Below are 25,314 nucleotides of genomic sequence, written 5' to 3'. Positions count from 1 at the left end.
CGGCATTTCTCCTAGACGGGGAGACAAAGTGGTGCAAAACCTGGCGGACAGAGGAGATCAGTTGGTGAAATGATCTCATTCCTAAAAGAAAAAAAAAAAAATCCATCACTTTTAAAGGCATTTTCTCCAAAAATTGTTTGCACCTTTTTATGTTCTGTTGGCCTTTCCTAGCAGACCAGGTGATTTCTCTTTAGGTTTTGCAAAGACCAGACTCAGCATGATGCCAATTCATGGGGTCTTTTACTGAAACTCTGTGCTTTTTTGGAAAAAGAGTGCTGTGGACTTGGCTTTCAGTTTTGGTTCATCTCCAGTTGTTCCCTGACTCTTGGTCTCACAGACTTGAGACTTTGGCACTCTTTCATATACACTCCTAGTGTGCAGGGACCTGTAACCGGAGAGGTGGAGTTAAAATGTAGAGTAATGGTCTGCAGATGGAAGGTGTTAAATTCCGGTTTGAGACTTTTCAGAAAGCTCAATGTGTTTTCTGCAGAGCTGGGAGGTGATCCTCCGTCTCTTCCAGCTCAACAGTTCCAACAGCTCCAATGATCCAGTCTGGGTGTACTGGATGTTTTTAGTGTCCTTATGTCTCAGCTGCCTGTTGTTGCAGTATTTTGAGCTGAGGGTTTAGGGGCTGGACACAAGTCTGTGCTATATGAAGGTCAAATGGGCCATACATTAAAAAAAGACAGCGTAATGGGAAATTCCATAGGCACTGAGCAAATAGGGGAATGTTATGTGAAAGATTTACCTTGCCTGCAAATTGAAGTAATGCTATATGTCTTGAATTAATATTATATCCTTACGGCTACTTTTTCTGCAATGGTTTGTCTTCATTTTTTTCTGGAATTTAATTTGAAATGTGTAGTGAGAACCAGCAATAGCTTCCTCCTTCCTCTCCCACTGTGCGTGAGCATCATTCGGTAGCAGGGCTTGAACCCAGTGAGCTCCCGGGGATGTCAGTCGTGCCCTGCGCTCCCAGGGACAGCCTTACCCTCCTTCCCATATACTCCTGTTGAGGGTTGCCGAATTTTTCCAAGGCTTTGGCTCAGCATCAGGTGGGTGGAAAGCTCAGCTGGACAAAAGGTCACGTTCAAGAAGGAGTCCCCTGTGGTCAGGAAAACTGGGGGGAGGTGGTAATCCTTCTGCGCATCTCCCAGCACCTGACATGAATTACGATGTGATGGCAGGTAGCATAGCCAGACGTCCATTTCTCCACGCAAGGCTGCTGCCAGTGTCTGCTAATAGTGAGGTAATACAATTGGCAGTCGTTTATATTTAATCTGAACCAGCCTGAACAGACCTAGAGCAAACATACGGTTTCCATCAGAAATTACCTTGGGAGTGCATTCGCATTGCAGGATGGCAGAGTGACTGTATCTGCCATGGCTTATTTAACTGATGGGCTTCAAATAATGAGCAACTGGAGCTGGTCTGAATTTGTTTTTCATTGCAAACCCTGTTTTCTGTAGGGATACAGAAGGAGGCTCAGCCTTGTCAGGCTGAGGAGATATTCACACTGTGGGAGCAGGATTACTAGGTTGGACAAAACATGTTTTAAGAGGAGCATATGCAATGTATGCTTGAGTGGTTTTGTGGTTGAGCATAAACTGATATGGCAAGAGCATTTCACACCTGTGTGTCACCTTCTGCCACAAAAGATCTCACCGAGCTCAGTGAATAACGCAGGGATCAACTCCAGAGATGCCCAAGGACAGTTGCTTCTGGGGCTGTAGTGTGCAGCTGTTCAGTAACACACAGTAACCCTCCAAATCAGAGCAGAAATAAGGGTGCATTTTATAATTCATTGCATTTGAAGGCAAAATGTAGTTAGTTAGAAAATGCTGCTTGAACTTCAGTGAAAATGGCAATTGCACAGCTTGGCTTTTGCCCAGGAACTCTTCACAGGTGTCATATCGCTTTTAATGCCTCCATGGCTCTTGAGTGCTACCATCAGCCTTCCTTCACAGGTGACATGCCAGCAGCCCTGGCATTGACAGGGTGGAAATGAGTGCAGCGAGTGGGTTTGCCCACAGAGAATATCATGGGGTGATGCTGAGGATGCTCAAGAGCTTCCAAAGGTTTTCTAGGGCTCAGAGCAGCAGAAGACTCCTGCCCGTTGGGATCACAAGGATGCAGGTTATCCCATACCATGAAGCCCATGGCACATAGAGAAACTCGAGTTACTTATCTGATGGGCTTTCGGTGCCATGGCACAGCAAAGCTGCTGCAGGACTGGGGAAGAGGGAAAGAAGTTTAGCAAAGAAACAGTAAAATGGGACCCCAGGGTGGCTTGGGGCTGGCAAACAGAGCAAGATCTATTTCCCTGTGTACAGGCAAATGCAAACTCACAGCAAATCCTACGTGGAGAAGCATCAAACCCCAGCTTCCCATCCCCAGAAATGGCTGTCAAATATTCCCAAAAGGCTGACTGCACGGTTGCCCATTGACTTGACTTTTTTTACCCCAACAGCTGAGGTGAATTTGGACCGCTGGGGCAGGAGATGTTTTGTTCTCATGCTGGGGCAGGGGGTGAGTAGTGGGAACTGGTGGTGGCATGTGGGGAGCCCTCAGCCTTGGCCGTACCTTGTCCTGAGGACACACCACAGCCCTGCAAAGGACCATGCTCCCAGCTACGTCTGGCCCCTTAGCACGGCTTCGCTGAATGCACTTATTTCCAGTGAATATCTAATTCTTGCCAGTCCTGGCTGAAGGAAGGTGAGCATCAGAGGCTGGAGTATCCACTGCATTTCCTACAAACGCCTTCTCCACCTTTTCTTCCAAGTTTCTTTGCTGCTCTGCAAGGCATGCTTCACCTAGGTGAAGAGGAACGCAGCTGCCACAGGGGGAAATATTATAGTTAGCATAAAAAACTGAATTAGGGAGAAAAATGAGAAACTCCCTGGAATATTTCAAAGTCTCAAAAGAAATCTTATAAATCATCAGAAACACCCTTTTACGAACCACTGGAAGATGCTATGGCATTGCTGTGATGGAGGAGATGAAAGTACCAAAATAGAAGAGAAGGAAAAGGGATTTTCTGTGCAAAAATGCTTGGTTTTGGAAGGGAGGTGAGGAATGGCAGTTCCGACACAAGTCAGAGCATGAGATTCACAAAGTTTTTGCTTACATCTTGATAGAAGTGGTGCGTGACTGTATGCCAGCAGAAGGCTGTTCAATATAGCTGGGAATCTATCCAATGTCCTGTGCCTTATAGGGCGTATTGTTTGCTTTTGGTTTGGAAATAGAGGTCAAATCTTACTTTAGTTTATACCCTTGATTTGCTTTATTCTTAGACATAATTAGGTATTGCATGAATGTAAACATTGCAGACTATGAGAGGTGCATACATTTCTGTCTGCAATCTGGAGAATGACCCAAAATGTTCTGCCTGTATGTGGAAAGTAAAATATTTTATATATTTGTGTGCTGGAAAAGAAATTATTTGTAAATTCTTCCAATTGGCAGTGATGTTAATAAAAATGCAGAGAAATGGCACATTAAATGTGTTGCCTTATCTGGGATGCCTGTTCTTTAAGCAGACTTTTGCAATAAAATAGATGAATGTGTGACTTAAGTGTCAAACTGTTTCATTACAACATAAGACACTTTTATCTGAGGAATAAAATAAGCACTCAGGGTACTAATTAAAGGAGCAGCTGTTTTTCAGTACCCTGGAAAAATAACTTCAGGCTAACACAAGGGGGGGGGGCGGAACCAACAGTGTGTCAAATTGTTTATTATAGTACAAATAGAAATACTTTGATCAAGCAAAAGACGAGCTAGTTTCATCAGTGTACAAGTGAGCTACCTGTTACCTTTTGTGACACTATGTGATGCGTCAGCAGTACTAGCAACAATACAGCTATGACATCCTTATCAGCAATAAAAAACAGGGGAAAGAAATCCCAATTTAAATTCTGCATATTCCCAAGTTGCTTTGCAATGGCTCTTTGTGGAACAGGGAACTGCAGAGGGGGAAAAAACCCAGTAAGCTCTTCACAGTGACCCTGGCAAAAAAAAGATTGTGAAGATACGCAGCTCTCCCAGGTGGCACTTCGGAGGTTCGTCCATCTTTGGACAGCCCCATGGTTGCAATGGGGTTCTGCAGATTTGTTGTCTTCTTATGCTTTGCATGCAGAAGTTGTGCTGCCCTGTACAGCGAGGCATGAACACTTGTGATCCCCTTTGGAAAGGGAGTAAACATCAGCGACATAACTGCACGGCATCAAGGGATGGTGTCGGTACACTGTCTCCCTAAAAGTCAGTTCTCCAAGCTGTTGTACTGCTGTTGGATCAGGGTTTGTACATAGACGTTGCTTTGGTTTGCTTGTGCTTGCTTCCCCACGCAAGGGAAGGGACATCAAATTTGGGTGCTCCACTGGCTGGAGCATGTATACGCTGTCCCAGGGATGGGAACGACCGAAGGACCTGGACTGGGAGATCTGGAGAGAGAATAAATATCTCTTCTAAAAAATTAAGTGCTGAGCTTTCCCCTGTGACCTGCATAAAGCGAGTTCCTTGCTCTTAGGTGTTGCATGGCCAAATGTTTGCTTCTGTCCAGAAGATCAGCTTGCACTGCCCTGTGTGCAACAGTGACATTCACAAGCTGAAAACATGTTATCTCTTTCTTTTGTCTCTGCCTCTCTTCTTTTCTTTGGTGTCGTCGTCGTCCGTGTCCCCCCCGCCCCCTCATCCCCCTCCTTAATGCCATGGATAATTCCTTGCGTTTCAACATTTCAACATGAAGCTGTGTAAAATAGCCCAGGCTGCTGGAGGTAGACTAGAAACAGTTTCTGTGTTTAAAATGCAGAGTTAATAGGAAAAGCATGGACAGGTTGTTGCAGACTTTGGATTTGTCCTCTGTACTCAAAGGCCTCTGATTTTTATATGTGAGAAATGATCTAGCAACATTTCAGCATGGTTGTCCTTTAGAGTGTGTTGCTGAGCTGAGAAACTTGGTCGGTGAGATAGATTTGATGAGACTTGCCTTTATTTATAGAGGCCACTTTCTTCGTGTCTGCTCTGATTTGTAAAATGGAGATTATCATATTATGTGTTCTCAGTGCAAAGAATGAAGAGTAATTATTGTTACGGGTGAAGCTAGTCAGATTTGCAGCTCAGTACCAGGAAGAGGTTCGTAAGTAATATCAAATTCTGTCTGTGATGCAGTGCCTGGATGGCTGCGTGCAGCCGCGTTGAATAGACAGGACAAGAGGAAATACTGAATTGCAATTCCTTTCCTGAAACCTGCACACCCTGTGCTCCGATGGATCAGAGTCCTCTGCAAAACACAGCATGCGATCTCTGGTCTGTCTCATGCGCGCATGCCTTGTAATTTGTTTGCATCCTTGTTTAATTTTATTTATTCCTTAAAATGCAATATTCCTGGTATTACGATTTTGGTTTTACAGAATGCGTATGCCACAGGGAACACACATATTCCTCTGTCTTAATGAGCCTGTGACTTGCTGGTTGTCTCAAAGTTGTGTCGAGCTGTCTGATAGCTGCCGCGATGCACGCAGAGCTCTCCTGCTATTCCCGGGGCCCGGCGAGCAAAAATGATTAAAGTCCTGGGTAACCAGGACATGATTTTGCACCTCTCCATCCATTTGACAAAGGGATCAACTGGTTACAACTTGCAGGCTACTGGAGGTCTGCAAAGACCTGCAAAATGAGCAGGTTTTACGTGCCAGGTGCCTTTGCACAGGAGAGAGGATCTCGGGGGCCGGCGGGGGCTGACTGCGGCCGTGCTGGGGCTGTGCCACGCTCGGCAGGCTCCGCAGTGCCTTTCCCTGCAGCCCAGCTGGTCCCAGGGACGTAACTGGGGCGTCCTGTGGCTTCCCAGGGCCGGCCTGAAGCTGGCACACTGCTTTGCAGGTGTCTGATGGAGATATTTTTTTTTCTATTTTTTTTTTAACCGCAGTCACTGTTTTTGTTGGCCTTTTCTTCTAGCCAAGCACTAACAGCATCCTGCTTGTTTTAGTGCTTGTGGTGGAACACAGGACATGTCACACCTGGCACCGCAGAGGCAGAGCCCCCAGTCCTCTTCAATCACTGTCGTGCAGGTCAGCTCCTGGGCTGGCTCCCCTTGGGCAAACATGGGGACTTAATAGATCTTTTTTTTTTTAATGGGGAAGCAAACAAGTCCTCTGCAGCCGTTTCCTCTTCCTTGCAAGATGAGCCAACGGGCTGTCAAAATGAGTAACTCTCAAGGTCCTTTTCTCGGTGCCGGATGGATGCACCCCCAGCTCCGTCTTTCTGGGCTCTGTTTGAGCCTTTCGGACTCCATGGAAATTTTCTCCTCCAGGAACATGTGTCTGTACAATTTGCTAATCTTTTATGTGTTGTTGTCATTGAACCAGAGCAGCCAGCTCCACACAGTCTCTCATGACACCGCAGGACATGGAAGTGCGCTTAAGGGACAGAGTGGGCTCCAGTGGAGATGTTTCACCCTTGCCTTCAGCTCCAGTGAAGTTTTTCCTCCAAAAAGTCACTGAAGCTGTGGGATGAACGGCAGAGCTGATGAGCAGGAGTGGCTCATGGCTATGCCCCCACTGTTCCTAAGGAGCAAGAGAAACGAGAAATTGTATTTTTTACATGTATGCCTTGTTAGGGAATATCAGAGACCCTCTGCAGATGGCTGTGGGGCAGAAACTCCCAAGGGAATGCAAACAGGACTCTTTGGAAATAGGAGATGCTCGTTGTCGTCTTTCTCCACCCCGGGGACTGGTTGCACGTCCGCTGCCTGTGGATCCCCGTGTAGTTCTGGCACCCAGCTCTGTTGGCAGCCTCCTTTCGGGTAATGTTTGGGAAGGTGACGGTCTGTGCCTCAGTTTCCCTGCTTCAAAACCACTGTGTCAGCGTTGTAGTGGAGCTTTGTCTCTTCATTTCAGCCAGTTTCATGGACATCTACAATTAAAACTGTTTTCAAAGCTGAAAGTTTTATGAAAGACTTTCCTTAGTTCTCGTTGAAGCTATGGATTGAGGCTGTAATTAGGCAGAAGTCTCTGGGTCGTGCTGGGGAAAGGGTCAGGCTGGTGATCAGACTGTTTTCCTCTGACCTTAAAATCTCTGAAACTGAAATACTCGTCTGGGAAATATCCTGTGGCTGGAGCTTTTCTGTGCACATCTTCTGCATCATTTGAAGGCACAGCCTTCTCCAGACCGTATTACTGCACAGGTTACTTTATGGGCACAAACAATGACACAGACCGGCACAGAGAGTCACTGCAGCTAGCTATTAAGAGAATAAAAATAAACAGGAGTGTTGTGTGCGCCTGGGACCCAAGCTGCAAAAGACTAGCTCATTAACTTTAAATATATCACCTAGCTGCACTCTGGAGGTCAGACTTGAGGAAAAAAAAAGCGTGAATACTTATCAGTCTACACACAGCAGATCCTCATCTCTCTTTAAATGTGTGCCTCGGTTTAGTGCCATGACAAGAAACTTTTAAGGAGGAGGGAGAACCCGATTATCCTGAGATTGGCCAGGGAAAAGACTTATTTAGGAAGCAGTTAGACCCGATTGTCTAGGCTCCCAGTTTAATGCACAAGGCTCTGAAAACCAGGCGTAAGTCTCCGTTCTTGCCCTTGGGTATAGGCAATGCAATCCGTGCACATTTTCCCCCTCTCTTTTTCTTTCTGTCTCCCGCTCTGTCTTTCTCCAGCCCAATGAATATTTAATTACATCCTCCAAGGGAGCCACTCCGACAGGAGACTTTTGGACAGACAGCGGTCAACTGAAGGATGAGGGTCAGGGCTCTCCCATGGGATGGAGGGTGAGATGGGTTCATGCTGCTGCTCCTCTGAGCATTTAATTATTTCTTCAAAGCAGAGGAGCTCTGGCAGGAGAGTTTGCAAGAGCCCACACACAGGCTGTGGCTACCTGGGAAGCAAGGATTTGCCATCCCAGCTCAGCCTGATCCCTCTCTCCTCTTCCAGGTTCCTGTGTGGTTTGGGGATGGTCTGCTGCACTCTCCCTGCCCAGGGCATCCAACCTGAGCAAACCACTGCTGACGGTAGATCTTGTGGGATCAGGACAAATGTGCCAAGAGAAAGGCAGGATGGGGCTCAGGCCGCACAGGTGTAACTCAGCTCGGTGTAAGAGTGCAGCTGGGGGTATTTTGTGCTGTGATTGCCCTCCTTGGTGCCCTGACAAGGTGACTGCAGAGCTCTGCCTGCACTCAAACACTTCCGTGTCTCCTGCTAAACGTCCTCCAGCAAATACAACCTTCCCTTCTCCACTTCGTTAAAGTCAAGGGGGCTGAGGAAAGACAAAATCTTTGGGGAGCTGAAAGCCCACCAGCTGAGAGAGAGGGCTGTGATTTTCTGTGCTCAGCTCTTACCAGTGAAGCACAGCACCTCCAGCAAGAGTGACTGATAACACTTTGAAACCTCTTTGGCCTGGGGGTCTGGAAACACAACCCCAAAATGAATGAATTGGGGTTGAAGGTAAGTAGCTTAGGAGAGTAAATCCCCCTTCAAAAGTGCTGGAGGCTTCTTCGGCTCCCCGCAACATGCATGTCCAACCCAGAGTTTACTCCCTGGCAGTGCAGTGGTAGTTTTACAGTCTCCTCTATACATTGAGTCATTAGTGCTTTTCCTTTTTCTACATCCCGTTGGTTTATTTAGAAGACCTAATGGACATTTTTCAGAGGTGCAGACACTCCTTCTTTGGGGCAGTCAGGTCTAAAGCAAATTTTCCTGGGCTGCAGTGTCTGAGAGAGCTGGAAGAAAGCTTGGTTTCTCAGCTCCACGCTGCTCTTAGCTGCCGCTCCATCGTCTCAGGTGTGCTTGGCATAAGTGGATGTTGGACATGATGCAGGGCCCAAAAAGTCCCTGCTGTAGCTCTGTGGATCTCCATGGTGGCAGCCAAACTGAGCTCACAGCATGGCAAACATTGATGCTGGGGCTCTTCAAACTGAAATGATCCCCAAGGTCTTTCTGCACTCAGTGAGCAAATAGTGCGCGTTGTGACACTGGCAGGTCCGGGACCCATTGCTGGCCATGTGTGGTGTTTGGGCACTGGAAAGGTTCCCAGAGGACCCAAAGATGTTGCTGGGTGCCTTCAGCATCCTCTTTCTGTGATGAAGCAATTAGCCAGGCTCACACGATTGCTCCCAGGGCTGTTGACAGTGCGTCGAGTTGCTATTCCTTTTTATTATCACATTCGCCTGGTTTTGCCTGGTTTTTGTCAGAACTGAGACAGTGTCTTGCAGGGAGCAAACCTTTGTGGGTATCTGAAAGCACTTAGCGCCTAGTTGATGCTAACGGACTAGTAATCATAAGCAGATCTGATTTGTCTCTGATGATGTGGCCAGTGATGTTCTGAGTCATAGTTTTAGTCATGCGAGGTTCAGTCACATGATTGCTAACCCACTTCTGACTCTTTGACATTAATGCCAGGATTAAGAGGAAGCATTATGGGGGAAAAAAATGTTAGGGCATAACTGTAAGTAAATAAATAAATGTTTTAGGTGGTTTAAAACTAGGGGTTAAGCTCAGCTCTGGTGTTTTGCTAAGATCACCACACAAGCAGTGACCGTCCCTTGGATAATGGGTGGTAACCTGGGAATGGGGTGGCATCTTGAATACCTCTTGAATACGCACCTCGAATCCTATGTTTAGTCTTGGGCCCCTCACGACAAGAAAGACCTTGAGGTGCTGGAGCGAGTCCAGAGAAGGACAACGAAGGTGGTGAAGGGTCTGGAGCACAAGTCTGATGGGGAGCGGCTGAGGGAGCTGGGGGGGTTTAGCCTGGAGAAGAGGAGGCTGAGGGGAGACCTGATCGCTCTCTACAACGACCTGAAAGGAGGGTGTAGCCAGGTGGGGGTCTGTCTCTTCTCCCAGGTAATGAGCAATAGGAGAAGAGGAAATGGCCTCAAGTTGTACCAGGGGAGGTTTAGATTGGATATCAGGAAGAATTTCTTCACCAAAAGGGTTGTCAAGCACTGGAACAGGCTGCCCAGGGAGGTGGTGGAGTCACCATCCCTGGAGGCATTTAAAAGATGTGTAGAGGTGGTGCTTAGGGACATGGTTTAGTGGTGACTTGGCTGTGCTAGGTTTAGGGTTGGACTCAATGATCTTAAAGGTCTTTTCCAACCTAAACGGTTCTATGATTCTGTTCTATCTGGATCGCATCCTGCCTGGAACTCCTCTGGTCCTCACCCACCTTGCCACTTGACGGTCTTACCCTGCCCCAGCTGACCTGCACCACCATGCCTCAAGATTTCCCTGCCCTCCCAGTTTGTAAATAAGTTATTGCAATGTGTGAGTGCCTTCATCAATCAGGGACTTCAGCATGGCTCAGGTTTATAAACCTCATCTGCACTTGTAACTGCTGGGAGCAGGGAGAGGAGGATAGCTCTGACTGGCACTGGACGGGGACCACAGCCCGCTCCATCCTGGCTGTAGCTTTTTGCCTGCTTGTGCCCCATCCGTCCTTATGAGGTGGTTTTCCTTCAGTATGACGGGTTCTTGCTAAAGTAGTTAATGTGAGCTTGGAGGCAGAAGGTGGTGGGGAGGATGTGAACACCGCACACATTATAAATTTGCCCAGGGGGACAGTGAGGGAGTGGGGTTGTGTGATCGCTGCTGATGGTAGTGTTTGGGGCTTGCTGGATGGCTCATGGAAAGGAGCAAAGGAAGGTAAGAGCACACATGCTCCAGCCTGATGTTTTCCTCCCCTTCTTCCCATCCCTTAAACCCAACTAAAAGTTCATTTCTGAATAAGCTGCACATTGCTCGCTCTGAATATCAACTACTCTCAGGCGAGGAGCACATCTGTAGGCACAGCGAAGCCAAACATGGGGATGTGTGCAGCGTTTGATTTCCCTCCAATGCAGATTCTCAAACAGATGCTTGACGTGTGTGCATCGCACATCAGCTTGTAGCATGCCGTGTACGTGACCATGACTCGGAGGAGGAGGAGGGGGAAGGCATCTTTTGACTATACTCAACACAATTTCAAGCTGGGTGCTCCCAGGATCTGATGGGTGGCCTGAATGCTTGTAGATCCTACAGGTGATGTGGTTATTGGGCATTACCTGGTTATGCCATGGTTGTGGAGAACAACCCCATGCATTTTCACCTTGCAATCATGTAGAGTTGCACTGGGTGTGTCTTGGAACCCGTCTGTTGTTTTTTAGAATACTTCTCTCCTGGCTGTTGAATACCGTAAAAGGAATTTTCAGCCAAAATTGTGAGTTCTCTCTCTTGATATTATGATGCTGCAGTCTCCTGAGATCCTGATGGCAGGAAGGTCTGTTTTCTGCAGCTTAAAATGAATGTTAAAGTGATATTTCTGCCAGGCAAAATGCTTTGGGGTCTAGTTTCCTTGCTAGTTAACAGTTTTAGTTGAAAAAGCAGTCAACAAGAGGATAATGCATTTTGTAATGGCATCTTTCTTCTGAGGTTGTGGAAAATGCTATAATTAAGCTGATAATTAAACCCTGTGAAGTTAGTTATGATCTCTAGCAAAGGCGCAGGGAAGTCATGAGCAAGGGTTTGCCCAAAGCCTTGTTCTGAGTCGGACACAGACCCCAGCAGTCCTGGCACTCACTTTCTCGTGAGTTGTGTAGGACAGATCCTGCCTCTACACTGTGGATGAAATGACATTGTAGAAAACACAAACTGAGTAACTCAATATTTTGGAGTTGCATATGGATAGACCAAATATATGCACAGTCAGGTACTAGAATCTCTTTAAAATGCAAATTGTTTTCTTACTAATCTGGCTAATTTCTTTAACCCAATTTGCATCATAGTGTATGGTTCTGTTGCTGCCTTTCCCTTGAAGTGATGTACTGCCATGTGAATCGCCCCGAATCCACTGTCACCTTGCATTACCTTCCCCAACGTGATCCAGCGTGCTGTGGCTGATACAATCCGATTTGATGTCATAAACTGACGCCTCCCATGGGGAGGCAGGAAGAACACATTTTCTCGTAGCTCATAAATGTTTTAGAGAATGGCTTTCCAAGTGATGGGGTGCCCACCCCTTTCCTTTTTTGCTTAATAAGCTATCTCAGAAATGAGCTCCATCCTGCAAGGGCTCAGCCCGCTCTAGCCCTGCAAAGCCCTTCAGCCTGTGCTGGGCCCTGAAGGTGTGAGCAATTCGGCAGTTGGATGGTGTCTTCTTGCACATTTTAAGATCAAAGCGATTATGAATCCCTGCTGGGTTTGCTTTCAGAGCCCCCTTCACTGGCTCACCCTTAGGATATTCGCTTTTGTCTTCCAAGAAATTACGGGCAGCGCCTAGTGAATAGAGATCACTATTCTGGCAAACGAGTATTTTGACTCTGCTTATTTTCACATTGTGTTTCTGTGAAGATAAGGACATGGAGAGATTTCAATCAGTGGTGCATATGCTCAGATCAAGCATATGAAATACAATAAAAAGGACAGATAACAGCAGCATGCAGTGCACGTGGTAAAGCTGTCACGCAGGGCTGCTGCAGGTGCTGCAGTCAATAGTGACACTTTAATAGTAGCTCTTGCATTGATCCGCTTTAGTCTGATGGCTTTAGGCACTTCTTGCACCTCATAATTTAGCAACAGCAACTACATGGAGAGGTGGTTGCAGTCAGTTCCATCTGAATTTGAATAAAAAACAACCAAGAAGCCTTACAGTCACTGATTCTGTTTCCAGACTTGAAGGAGGACTAATATATCCACCCATATCAATTGGCCTAATAATATGCAGGAGTATGTCGGTGGACTGATAGACAAAGGAGGTGCATGTAGACATTGAACTACCCTGTTCAGAGAAGCAGGTATTTTTAAGATCCTTCAACAGGCACAAATTTCCCTTTTTTTGCTATTTTCGTTAAGCATCGCAGAAGTTCTCTGAGGGAGAAGTAACATTTGATACGACGCTCAGATATACTTCAAACAGTCACATGCCTCATTTACAAAACATACAATATTCTGCGGGGGCTCGGGACTGCATAGGCTCAGTTCATTAATGGCAGGAGCAGTCTTCTCTTCCCACTAATGGCACTGAAGCTGTGTCTATACTGCCTGCTCTGCATGCTGAGCACACCGGGGTTTTAAGAGACGGATGCTGATGGAAAGCTGAAATGAAATGCCTTGTGGATTCACAATAGTCTGGCTCTTCCCTCTGCATGTACTCCCTTCCTCTGGAGAATGGGGTTGGACCTGTAAAAGCTTTGCAGAGACCTGGCTCTTTGGCAGCTCTGTAGAGAGGAAGAGCCCTGGCCATGCTAATAGCTGCTGTCCTCCTGCCAAAATTGTTTTTTTGAGAAGTGACCTGCCTACAAACTCTCCAGAGCTGGGGAACAACCTGTTCATCTCTGTTTGTGCATTGCCTGGTCCTGTCTTCAGGTGTGGGTATGCCACAGCATGGGCCGTTCATTGGGATATCAATAAATTTGGGTCTGTAGGCACCATGAAGTTGATGTAGGAGATGCCATAGCGCATGTATGGATCCATGATATGTAGCAGATCCACAGCAACGTGTTGGACATTGACACTAGGAGGTACTTCAGTCAAAACATTAATCTTTTCTTTCATTCCAGGGGATGGCCAGGTTGATTTTGATGAATTTATGACTATTCTGGGACCTAAGCTGGTATCATCGGAAGGCAGAGATGGCTTTCTGGGAAATACAATAGACAGCATATTCTGGCAGGTAAGTGGTCATTTTTTTAAATGCAACTGTAGCCAAATATCAATCACTTCCAGAATTGATTTATTGAGGAGCACAAGATGTTTTGCTAAGTGTGAATGCTTGTGTAAAGGCTACTGGGGTCTGTCTCACCGTGTGCTGTGAGGGACCTGCTCTCAGCTAAACCCTGTGTGGGAGAAAGGGAAAGCACTCACTATGGATGAACTGCAGTTGAACACAACAAACCACCCAGTTATTTATGCAACGTGTTTGAGAGCACTTTGGAATTCAGTTTTGGAAGAGAAAAACATATTTTTCTCAATGAGTCTTTTGAGTTAGGAACCTGGAACCTGTCCGGCTGCTCTCAGAAATGTGTCACTGTTCAACGTCCCTTGGCTGTGACGGAGGGATGCTCCAAGCTCTCTGCTTCTCTCTGAAGTGTGCCGTGCAGGTCACATCTCATCGGTGCTTCTGTGGATAATTCAGGTCTGAGGCTGAGGATAACCATGTCGTGCCAGTGCAAGTTTTACCCATGGTGCTGCCTGGGGGTGGTTTGGTCCTGCCGGTTTCAGGTGTTGGAGGGGAGGCAGGTCTGGCTGCGGGAGCTGCCTCATGTCTGTTGTGCAGTGTGATTTTAAACAGCGTTAGACTTTCCTGGAAAAGCAGGGACAGTCCAGGCTGTTATGGCAGGGATTAAAAATCTCCCAGAACACAGTGCTGCACATTTCTTGCGAACGGATTAAATGTGTGGCTTCCTGTGAGATTACTGCTCATTTCATTGATCATCCAACAGCCTTTGCTTGCTAATAAACTTTAGCTGTTACCAAGTTTATGTGAATCAAGAGTCAAACCTGGATATAAGTATTTCTGTCTTATTTTACTACCCTCCAGCACTGTTCAGACTGAATTGGGTGAGGTTTTGTAAAAGTCTTTTAAAAGTCTTTTAAAAACTTATTTCTGGCCTCCTGGCATGTGATAGAAATAACCTTGGAAATCCTGGTCTGGATTCTAATATTCGGGCATCAAAGCAAGAGTTTGGCATTGGTGAAGCCGCAGTGGTTTGTAATGTATCTGGGGGGACGCGAGAGCTAAACACACACCAAGAAGGGCAGGACAGTTAGAGTCACGAATGTTTTATTGTCTCCATTGCCCCTTGCAAACCTCATCCCAGCACATGAGCAACGGGGAGAGGAGGAAGCACCATCCCGTCCCACTGAGCCATTGGTGCTTTCCAGACTCCCCTCCGGCAAGACTGGCCTCACCAGAGCCATTCAAGAAGCAAAAATATCCATTGGGAAAATCAAGTTCATGAGCTGAGCTCTTTGATGGGGAAGCAGAGAAGTCTGGAGCCATCCCTAAAATTCAGCTCACAGGTTAACCCACTGCTGTTTAGTGACCCTTCAGCCCATGTAAATGCTTGCAGTGGCTTTGCTCAGAGGAAGCGAGGAAGGGCGGACGTGTGCTCTGGTTTTAGAGCAGCAGGGCTCCTGAACTCAGCTTTCACCTTGCTCTTTCATGCAGCAGGGACCATGGCCCTTGTGCTCCCCAGACTGCGGTGGGACGAGTGAAAAGAGTGCAGAGACTTCAGGCAACCGGCCCCACGGTGGGAAGGGACAGCCCTGAGGGTTGTCTGCAGGCAGTGAAGCTTTGACTGAATTGCACAAGCGCTCCAGGGCCTCGGAAAAAAATGTTTATGGTCTTTTACTTGTAAAAATACATCTCTTTACATAGTACTTTCCTGGATTTCAAAGCCCTTGGAAGAGAAGGCTTCATCTCACATTTCATTTCTTTTGGGATAGGAGAGCTCATGAAGTATACAATAATTTTGCTACTTATTCCCAAAGAAAAAGCAAGGAAGAAACCACATAGGGAAGTGTCATTCAAGGGAACAAGTTCCCTTTCCCATTCTTACCTGGCTTTACCCAAGCTGTCTGCAGGGCCATAAGTCAACTTGTCTTTAAGCAAAGCATTTATGCATCTGCATTGTCTCCGGTGGGATTACGTCTGATCTGAAACAAAGCCCTTTTCAGAATCGAGGCTTGGCTGTGTTTCCCATATCCCCTTGATGTACAGTTTTCACATTTGCTGGAAAGGAATGGCAGGGAGAGGGGAGTGAGTTTGGGTTGCTGATAGAGCACTTCACCCCTGCAGTTGTCCCGAAGGAATGTTTTCAAGGAGGGGATAGTGCTCACAAACCTGTAGTTGTGACTAGTGCTAGGTGACAAGGGCAGCAAGAGTGGGACAAGGGACAGCTCTGCCTTGGTGTCAGCTGGCCAGGCAGTGCTACCATGAAACCTCACCCCAAAGCGGCAAGCAGCAAAAGGCATCTTGAAGAGGCTCTTATATCAGTCCCAAGGGGAGAGAAAATCCATGTTGATATCCAGGAAATGCCTTTCTCTCTTCCATCCAAACAGCTTCTGTCCAGCTGTCACGTTTTTGGCTCTCGGGGTATTTTTGCCAAGGGTCCAGCTTTCTATACTGTTGCACTTCTGTGCAGACTCTGTTCCAAGTGCACCTTAATAACACTTTAAATAATGCAATGACAGGGTTAAATAAGAAACAGCAGCAGCGGGAGAGAGGAATTCAGAGGAACAGGCAAAAGGGCCTGGAGATGCATTTGCAGATGCAGCTGGGAGTGAGTTGGTGGGGTAGAGGAAGGTGGTTCCGGATGGTAGAAGCTGCAGAATTGAAGGATCTTACAACAGCAGTGGGGCTGCAGGAGATGGGGATGGGGTAGAAGGAGTGGAAGAATAGGGAGGAGAGAGAGGAATCACACATGGAAGAGGCAGGCTTGAAATAATAGGGAAAGCTGCATCCCTCCTATCACGTGTTGCCTAAAGAGCGATGGTCTTTAGAGAAGCAGGATTCGGCCAAGACCTGTGCGTTGGCAGGTAATAGAAACATGGAGGGTCTCTCGGATGCATTTCCCCTCCTTGATTTCTCATGTGGGCTTTAAATTGAGTCATATCAGTGTGCGTTTAAGGCGGCTGACTCTTGCTTTCTCAGGTAGCAGTGATCAGTTCTGCTCCAGTTAGAATGGCTCTCCGCGGTCCCTCAGCTGGGTCGGGAGGTATTTAGGGGGAGGGAAAAGTCATCCCTGCAAATACTATTTCAGACCGAGTTAATATAGACCAAAGATATCAGGAGAGCTGAGGAAACATGGATTCTTCTCCATCTCAGAAAGTCTGTCTTTCCCGAGTGAGATGCAGCGCGCATCAAACACCATTTTGTGGAGAACATCCCCGGGTGCCTCCTGCTCTGTTTCCAAATGGTTTTCTCATCCTTGTGCCAAATGTGTGCAAATGGAAGTACCATGTACCCATGCACAGACATCTTTAACTGTCTTAAACATTTAAGACAGTCTTAAACTGTCTTAAATATTTTTTCTTAAACACACAGCTGCCTGGTAACCATTAGCCAGTCTTCAGCACACAGGATCACTGTCAGGAGGAGTATGAAGGCTGGAAGCACGCGGTGAAGCTCTGTTCTCTCTGGTTTGGGGCAGACCTGCCATGGCAAGCTTGCCGCAATGATGCAAACATCCCCTTTGGCTGCTTCCACAGGGTCTGCATTTATTCAAAACAAAATGTGAAGAAAAAAAGAGCATAGATGAGATTTTGGGAGTACTTATTGAACCCTGTTTTGGAAGCCAGTGGGAAGAGGTGAGTCTGGCCCTGCACAGGGGTGTTGGACCTCCCATGGTGTCTACCCTCTTCCATCTCCATCTTTTTCCTCTCTGTATTTTTTAAAGAGTAGCCACCCATCGCTCTCCTTCCTCTTCCCACCTTTTCTGAACTGCTCCTGCTGGTGCTCACACTTACTGTCCTAAAGCTGGGGTTTTTTTAGTGTGTCTGGCAGTGTTTTTGCAGTGATGCAGTAGCTGTTTCATGGTCAGGGAGATGTTATTTGATCAATTTTCAGGCATGAGAATTTGTTTTTTCCAGAGCTCAGGGAATACGAGTCTGGTTCCAGTTATGCGCTGAGGGCTGTGTTTTGTACAAGTGAGTTTTGAGGCATTTCCAATGCATGGCCGTTCAGATCTGTAAAGCGATTCAGATCAAGAGCATTACAGAAAAGACAAACATTGCTGCCTGCAAATATTAGCTCCTTTTTTTGGCAAACAGGCTCCAAATCTGTCCACTGTGCCCTGCCATTCTGAGCCAGAGAGAGGGATGAAAAGAGAGAGGAGAAACTGGGATTTCATATTCATTTGCAGTTTTTGTCCAGATTGTTTCTAAGTGGAAAGACCTTCAGGCACAAGTGTTAAATAGTTTGCACAGGACGTAGTGTAGAGGATCTCCAGTCCCTGGGGTTAAGCAACAGGAGCAGAAGTAATAATAATCTTGGATTATAGGCTTTTAATTAAAATAAACCTCTCTGTCTTGGCTAAAATGCTTTTTGAAGTCAGAACAAGTTTGAATGATTAAACAACAGGGCTGCATCTGCATCGGATGCAGAATAAATTCTGTACCCAGCAGCACTGATGAGATTATTTTGAAAAGTCAATACTTTGTATGGTGATCATTTGAGAGGGAAAACGCTGCCTGCTATTTTTTTCCTTCTCTCTTTACTGTGTGCACATGGAAGCTGCAGGGAACAGCATTTCAGCCAGTGCTAATGCTTTGCCTGTGCGAGGGTATCTGGAAGCTTTGTCTTGCATGGGGGGGATGGCACTGTATCATCTGCTCAGACATGGTGCCCGTTCGTCGCATTAGATATCACCCACTATAATTCACTGGTGTTCAGGAGGAGGCTGCTTTGCAGGAGCAGGAAGACCAGAATACCAACGCCGTGCTTTGGGCTGGTGAAATGTTGCTCAGAGATCTCATTTTTCTGCCGTAGCGATGTCTCCGCAGTTTTGGGGGGGACAACCAGAGGACTGGGGAGGCAGGTCCTGCAAATGGAGCAGCTCAGCAACTGCTCATGTTTTTGGGTCTTGAGTAAACCTTTTCTTCTCTCCAGGCTTCCACATACCTTTGCTAGGGGGAGGAATACATTGAGTTTTATGATCTTTGATGGATGAGTGGGTATACCCAAAGCTAGATCCCACGGCACCCATGTGCAAGGAAGGAGGAGTAGCCAGGGACAGACCAGAGACAGCAGAAACCCCTGTGCTCCAGAGCCAGCAAGCTCAGCAGCGTACACCAAAGGGCATTCTCTTTCCTGGATGCAGGAAAAATACAGCAAGAACCACGTCCAGCTGTGTGGTTCTGCATCTGGTGCTAGCTGGGGAGGGGACTCAAGGAGGTGAGGGGGGGGCTCAGACCCAGCTGTGAACACGGGAGAGCAGAGGGACGTGGCTGGGATGGGACACGGCAGTTTCATCCTCCCAGCACGGCTGCTGATGCTTTAATGTTTTGCTCTGCAAAACCGCGCATCTGTAATCTTGTTTGCAGTTGTCAGTGTAAATGCAACAGCGTCCCGGGGGAGACATCTGGGCTCTCGTGATCTGGTCAATCAATTAGTGCTTTAATAGAGTGAAATGAAGGAGAAAATGTGTGGGAACCTCAGTGGCACAGGGCAGGGTATGGAGAAACCGCAGCGGGTGATGGTGTGGGAGGGAAGGCAGGGGCCGAGGGGACTGTGTCAGAGCCGTGCTGCCTCCAGCTCTCTACAAAGACGATTTTTGCTTAGAGAGGGATTTTTCTTTCTGAAGTCCAGTAGATAAACCTAATGCAATTTCTCCCTATACGTGAGTTTTCTCCTCTTGTCCCTGCAGATGAGTTAATTTGATGATGGCAAATTAGCCTTGCCAGAGTTGCAGAGATAATGTTTGTGTCTCCGTGTGCAATTTCACGTGGTAACAGATCCAACCACCCCCCACCACTGCAGACCATGGCTTTGCCAAAATAACAGCTTGCTGGTCACGGAGGGGCCAGCCAGGCATGGGGTGTACAAACCTTCCTCTCCTTACCTTCATCCTCCTCCCCATCGGCTGATGCAGCCCCTTTGTGCAGGTGTTGGATATTTCTAAACCACAGGGTGGGCCATTTTACATCTTGCACTACAATTTTTTGGTGCTCTGCTACAAATACCCCTTGATTTCAGGACTTAGGGGCTGCTGTTTCAGCTTTTCAAAGAACCTTCTCAAATCAACTTCTGTGGAGGATGAGAGTTAGTTCTGCGCTTCAGGATACTGGGTGATGCCTGGGGTCGGTGTGGTTTTGCAGTTGGGCTGAGCCATGTGTAGTTCAGAGTGGGTAAGGAGCTGCTACTTGGAAAGAAAGCTGAGATTCAGGGAGGAAGGACGGCTTAATAGTATGTACAGACTTAGTACCTGTGTAAACGACCTGCCTCTTGGTGACTACTTTGGGGGTTAGATCAGGAAACACTGCAGCTGAAGGTCTGGGTGCCAAAACTTGATGGATAGGGTCAAGAATGGGCAACTGGGGCTGTACCACTGCACCATGCACATCCCCTCACCCATGCATGTCCTTTTCCACCAAACAAACCCCTCTACCTCACAGCAATATTTTCAGTGTTAGCAACAATGTGAGTGCCTACTTTTTGGTTGCTGAACCTGAAATATCTTAAAGTGATTTCCACAGAACAGAAGTTCTGTACTTCTTAAGGATCTACGGTTTATTGGATTTCCCAAACCGGATACTACCAAACTGCAGGACTGGTTGAAAACCTTGGCGTTGCCTCTCCTACAGAAACCACAGCAATTTGGCCTGGGGGCCAAGGCAGACACCTTTCCCATGACAGCTAATACTGGACTCTGCTCAGCTGGAGTCATTAAATTGACCCAGTGCCCTGTTAGCTCCAGCATCCTGACTGTGTTTCTAATTTCAGAAATTAAATGTGTTCTGCAATATCTATTCCTGCATTTTAGATGTGATGTGTGGTTTCTTTGTATCCAGAGTTAAAATGTGAGATTTTCCATTGCAAGGCTGAAGATGGCTGTGTTGCGGTGATGAGCAGGGTGACTCTGGCCGTGTAGCTGGTATGGATAGTGTGCAGTTCATCTCAGCTAACCTGGGACACTGCTTAGGCTCCCTTTAGAGTTAATAGAGAGAAATAACCACTTTTAGGATGCAATTCAAGGAATCTGCTTTAGGCATCAACATCAGGAAGAGATGTATCATGCTTCAAAACTGCCAGTTTTCCTCTGGTATAAAGAAAGTCTCAAGAAGTGGTTCAGATGGAGATGTGTGCACTGGGAACAGCTAAGTGCTGTCTGAGGAGACCCACCAAGGGTTTCAAGTGCCGTTTTGATTTATGTACAGGAAGCCAGCTCTGCCGGTGCTGATGCTGTTATCAGTGGAAGGAGAATGGTTCTGGTTGCCTTATTAAATTCTTCTTTTGTTGTCAAAGACATTCCCACCGAGTATGTTGCACTCAATGGTTGTTGTCGCAACACAGTGAAAGCTGAACGCTTGCAGGTGATGAATCCATCAACAAGAGACTTCTCTTTGTTCCTAGTCTGTGTATCCAGCACAGAAATGCTGTCACAGCCGCAGGTGTAGACATGAACATCAGAGAGGTTCATAGCCTGGATCATGGTGCTAAGGCTGTCCTTGGACAGCGAGACTGTCACATCCCCGTAACCCCTTTGCAGTGTATGAATTTGCCAGCAGGCAGGAGTGAGCAATAATGTTTGGGTGGCTTCACTTTTATCTGTTTCTATGAAGGGACCTCATTTTCACCAGTACACATTTTTCCCTGTAACAAAATCAGTTCTCTCAAGTCACCAGAATCAAATTTATAGCTCAAAACTGGAGACACTGGAAATGGCAAAGTTTTGAAAGCAGTTATGAGCCAAAACAGGACTGGTGCCAATAGCAGGAGAAAAGCGAGACTTCATTGTCCAACTGTGGTTTTTTAGCTTCAACCAGCTTACTGGTACATTTAGCCTTCAGAAATGCACTACAGCTTTGGTTCAAAGTCTATTTAAAGCAGGCAGTTTATATCGAGAGGCATCCTGCCTGCTGGATGACAGTGTACGACTGTCCTGGCAGGTGGTGATTTGGCTTTGTGCACACTCTGGAGCACTCACGTATATGTACTCCATCCGACTTTTATGGTACAGACGTTATTTTTTTTCTGTGCCAGCTTATATATAAACTCAGCCCTCAGCTCCATGTGTCATTGGTTTTTTTTTTTGCCCCTGCCTGGTGAGTGAAATAGGAACTGCATTGTGGTTTTGTCAGTGATTTGCTTAGAAATGTAAGAGCAATGAGTAGGAAAGGTAAATGTGTATGCCCATCATCTGGTGTGTACATGGATACCTGGAACATGGGCTGGGGAGAGAGTTTCTTGCTTTTTGTGGACTCCTTGCTGAGAGGGATCAGACTCTCCAGCATCTCTGAATACCAGAATATATCTCTGATGCTGGTTTTGTTGGTGCGGGTGTCTTTTTGCTTTGAATGCACTTTGATGCCTTTGAAAGGCACCATTGGATGATGGAGCAGAGGTGGCATGTTTCATGCAGGGGAGTTTCAGGGGCAACAGTTCTGGCTTCAAATCCCATGTCCCTTGCACCCTCAACATCAAGAAGGAGTTTATTCTGGAGCTGAGGCTCTGCCAGTCCTTAAGTCCTAAGCCAGCACCAGATTTCAGGATCCATCCTTCCTCTCTGCACAGAGAAAAGGACATGTAAGGATCTGCAGCTTAGGTGTCACCAGAGGACACTACCTTTGGCTTCCCTGGATACTTCATGTTCTTGGAACAAAATCATCTCTTTCACTACACTGCTATGATTTTGTTGAGGCAACACTTAATTGAGTATAAGGAAAGTCTTATTTTCATGGAGATCAGAGTGTGGGAATTGTTTAAAACAGACTTGGTGGTGGTGGCCTTTTTCTATTTCTTTTTTCTAAAGAAACTCCACTTTAAGATGGAAATATATCGCCCTGCTTCCAAGTCCTGGATTTCAGTTGAGAAAAAAATACTGTGAAAATTTCATTAAGGTTTTAAACAGAAGAATAAGAAGGACAACCAGGAAAAAAGCCACTCCGTCACTCATAAAAAAAACCCAAAACAACTAAAGTGTTGGCAACTGTTCACAACAAATGTGTTTAGAAAGGAAAATGACCTTTTATGCGAAAGAGAAGCTAAAAAAAGAAAATACTGTCTTGAAACAAAGAAAGAAAGAAAGACCTCTGAAAAATGGAAATGGAGAGCTGCAAAGGACCACTGTGGTGGGGATGGTGGATAGCTCAGGCAATAGCTTTGGTTCATTAGTGCGAAACAGATGAGCGGTGGATGCTGTGGCATTGAGGAAGGACCTCCAGGTCTTGCCTGCCAGACAATTTCTACACGACAGCCTATAACTCAGATTTTCCCAGTATGTATCCAAGATTTTCAATGCAGTTTGGTGAATCTGAAGCCAGAAGAAACCTAGCTGGTACCATCGAGCCCTAAGTGATGCCCTGGTTAGGTATTATGCTTCTCAGTTTTATCAGCAAAATACCTTGAAGCAGCTGATGGCTGTTGGAGCATCTTGATGCCTCTTTCAGGTTGCAGCAGCAAGGTGCCAAGAGCTGCTGGGTTTCTGCTTGCACAGAGGCATGAGGAGCAGCTCATGCTGGGAGTTGCCTGTGAAGGAGAAGGGTGTTCACCAGCTGCCCGTGCCTTGCAGTAGTGGCCGTCACGGTCATGCCCACCCAGCCTTCACCTCTGTGGTGTTCCCTCCCAGCACGGGGCATAGCCTTACTGTTCCAGACTGGTGTTTCTGAGGAGCAATGGTGGTGGACAAACTGGTGGCCATAGCAGACAGTTCCCCAGGCACCAGCCACCTTGAGCTGCCATCAGAATGGAGAGGTTTGCTTGACCACCAGGGTGGAGATGTTTCCCTGGCCATCCATACAGAGGTTTTTCCTTGGATCTCAGGGTGGATGTGTTTCCCTGGCCATCAGGATGGAGATGCCCCGGCCATACTGCAGACACAATCACCTCCATCCTGCCCTGAGGGCAGGGGAAGATGGGGAGATGGCTGTCTAACAGCCATTCGCATCCCTGAGATCCCATTTCCATCTATGCTGCTTTGCTGATCTCTCTGATGGCAGGAGGTGGAACAGGATCTGGGCCACACACCTCCTTCCCCTTCCCCTGGGGTCTGTGCAAGTTGTTGCCTTGGTTTTTCCAAGAACTTGTGCCATGAGTGCTGCCAACAGGCTTGCTGCACTTTGGTTTTGTGGTTTTTGGTTTTTTTTTTACTGTTTGGCAAGAATTTCATGGACTGACGGGTGATGTGCAGGTACTGAGAGCATGTTCCTGGTACTGTGAACATCCCCTCTGGTTGCAAACGGTGCCACCACACTGACTGAGCCAAACAGACTCTGGTAGCCCCTTCCCCAAGGTCTGACTTTATTAATACAGTTTTCCAGCAAAGGCATAATGTAGTTTTACCAAGTGGGTGGAAAAATGCTGATCTTCAGGAGAAATTCCTTAAGGTCTTTTTTCAAACAAATTTGCCACTTCATTGAGAAACTGTTTCTTTGTCTGTGTGTTTTCTGCACCGTCATTTGACTATCTGTGGAGGTTTGCATATATTTCTGTGCTGGCAAAAAAAGAAATCTTACACTCTGAGATGCATGCAGTCTCCAGAGCAGAGTCCTGATGTAGTCTGTAGTGCCACAGAGAAATTTTTTAAATTATTTTTACTGTCGAGTAACACACAACACTATGAAGTAGTAATTAAAATAAATAATTACGTAGCCCAGTACATTTACTCACAGTTAAGAAAATGAATCAGGGTGCAGACGCTTATGGCTGAAGTCCAGAGCAATCTGATGAAGCTGGTGGAAGTATTCAATATATGTTTGAGCTTGGTGGGGAGCATTCAAAACTGATTTTGATCCCATTTTCATGGATATAAGCAGATCTGGAGTGTAAGGGAAAGATCTCTGTTCCAAATGAGCCAGGATAATGTTGGAGTTAGCTCCAGAGATGTACTATAATGTCCAACTTTCCTACGCTGAGCAGAGACACAAACCTCAAGAGACAGCCCAGCAAGGTCCACAGGTGGAGTTCATGGAAATGTCCCATTTTTGGAGCAGAGCGTAGGAGACAGTTGCCTTCCCCTGGCAGAGAGATGAGAAAAAAAAATGCAATCCCATAACAATGATTTGCATGTTTTTAATCTCTTTCTACTCTTGCTGAGTGTGTTAGTTTAGATGTTTTTCCCCCAGAGGCTGGCTTGCTCAGGGGATTATTAGTAGAAGACGTCGCTGTCAATCCATCAGGTCCCCCTGCGTGCACAAAGCTCCAATTCCTTCGAACTTTTGGAATTGACAGAGCAATGAAAAGACAAATGAAATAAATTGATGCTTTTTAGGGGATCAGAATTTGAAAAGAGCTGTCAGAAAGGCAGACAGGCTGTACGTAGGTGCCAGATTTCAGGGCTTTCAGGAACTGCGATCCCATGTGAAGATAAACCTGTGAACCTCAGCTTCCAGCACTTGTGTCCTTTGTATTAAGAGACAACTGAGATAATATTAATATTAATTTTATGTGTAGTTGGTATGCAGGCATATGTTTTCACAAAATTAACCAGTGCGTTAGGTTAAAATATAACCTTTTCCCAATACTAGCTTCTTCTTGCTACATATCAACCCTATCCTTGCATTTTTTCTAATGCCACAGCTTTATTACAGACCGGTGTAAAAAACTCTGCTGAACTCCCGACTGAGAAACACTCTTGTAGTTATTCAAATAGCCTTCGGTAGACTATATCTCTTTTT

General features: G+C 46.5%; 1 protein-coding gene across 1 annotated transcript in view; it reads left to right on the top strand.

The window, feature by feature from the left end:
- The window catches only part of CALN1 (calneuron 1), a gene marked incomplete at its 5' end in the record, with an annotated part of 71,624 nt that overhangs the window by 1,231 nt on the left and 45,079 nt on the right, over positions 1-25,314 (top strand). The window contains one exon of the mRNA XM_009705114.1: positions 13,539-13,651. Coding sequence (XP_009703416.1) covers positions 13,539-13,651 — 113 coding nt within the window. The remainder of the gene's footprint in view (positions 1-13,538; positions 13,652-25,314) is intronic.

The sequence above is a fragment of the Cariama cristata genome, unplaced genomic scaffold (genome assembly GCF_000690535.1).
Source record: "Cariama cristata isolate BGI_N322 unplaced genomic scaffold, ASM69053v1 scaffold4158, whole genome shotgun sequence".
Classification (NCBI taxonomy): domain Eukaryota; kingdom Metazoa; phylum Chordata; class Aves; order Cariamiformes; family Cariamidae; genus Cariama; species Cariama cristata.
Note: the sequence above shows the minus strand (reverse complement) of the source record. Positions and strands in the feature narration are given on the sequence as shown.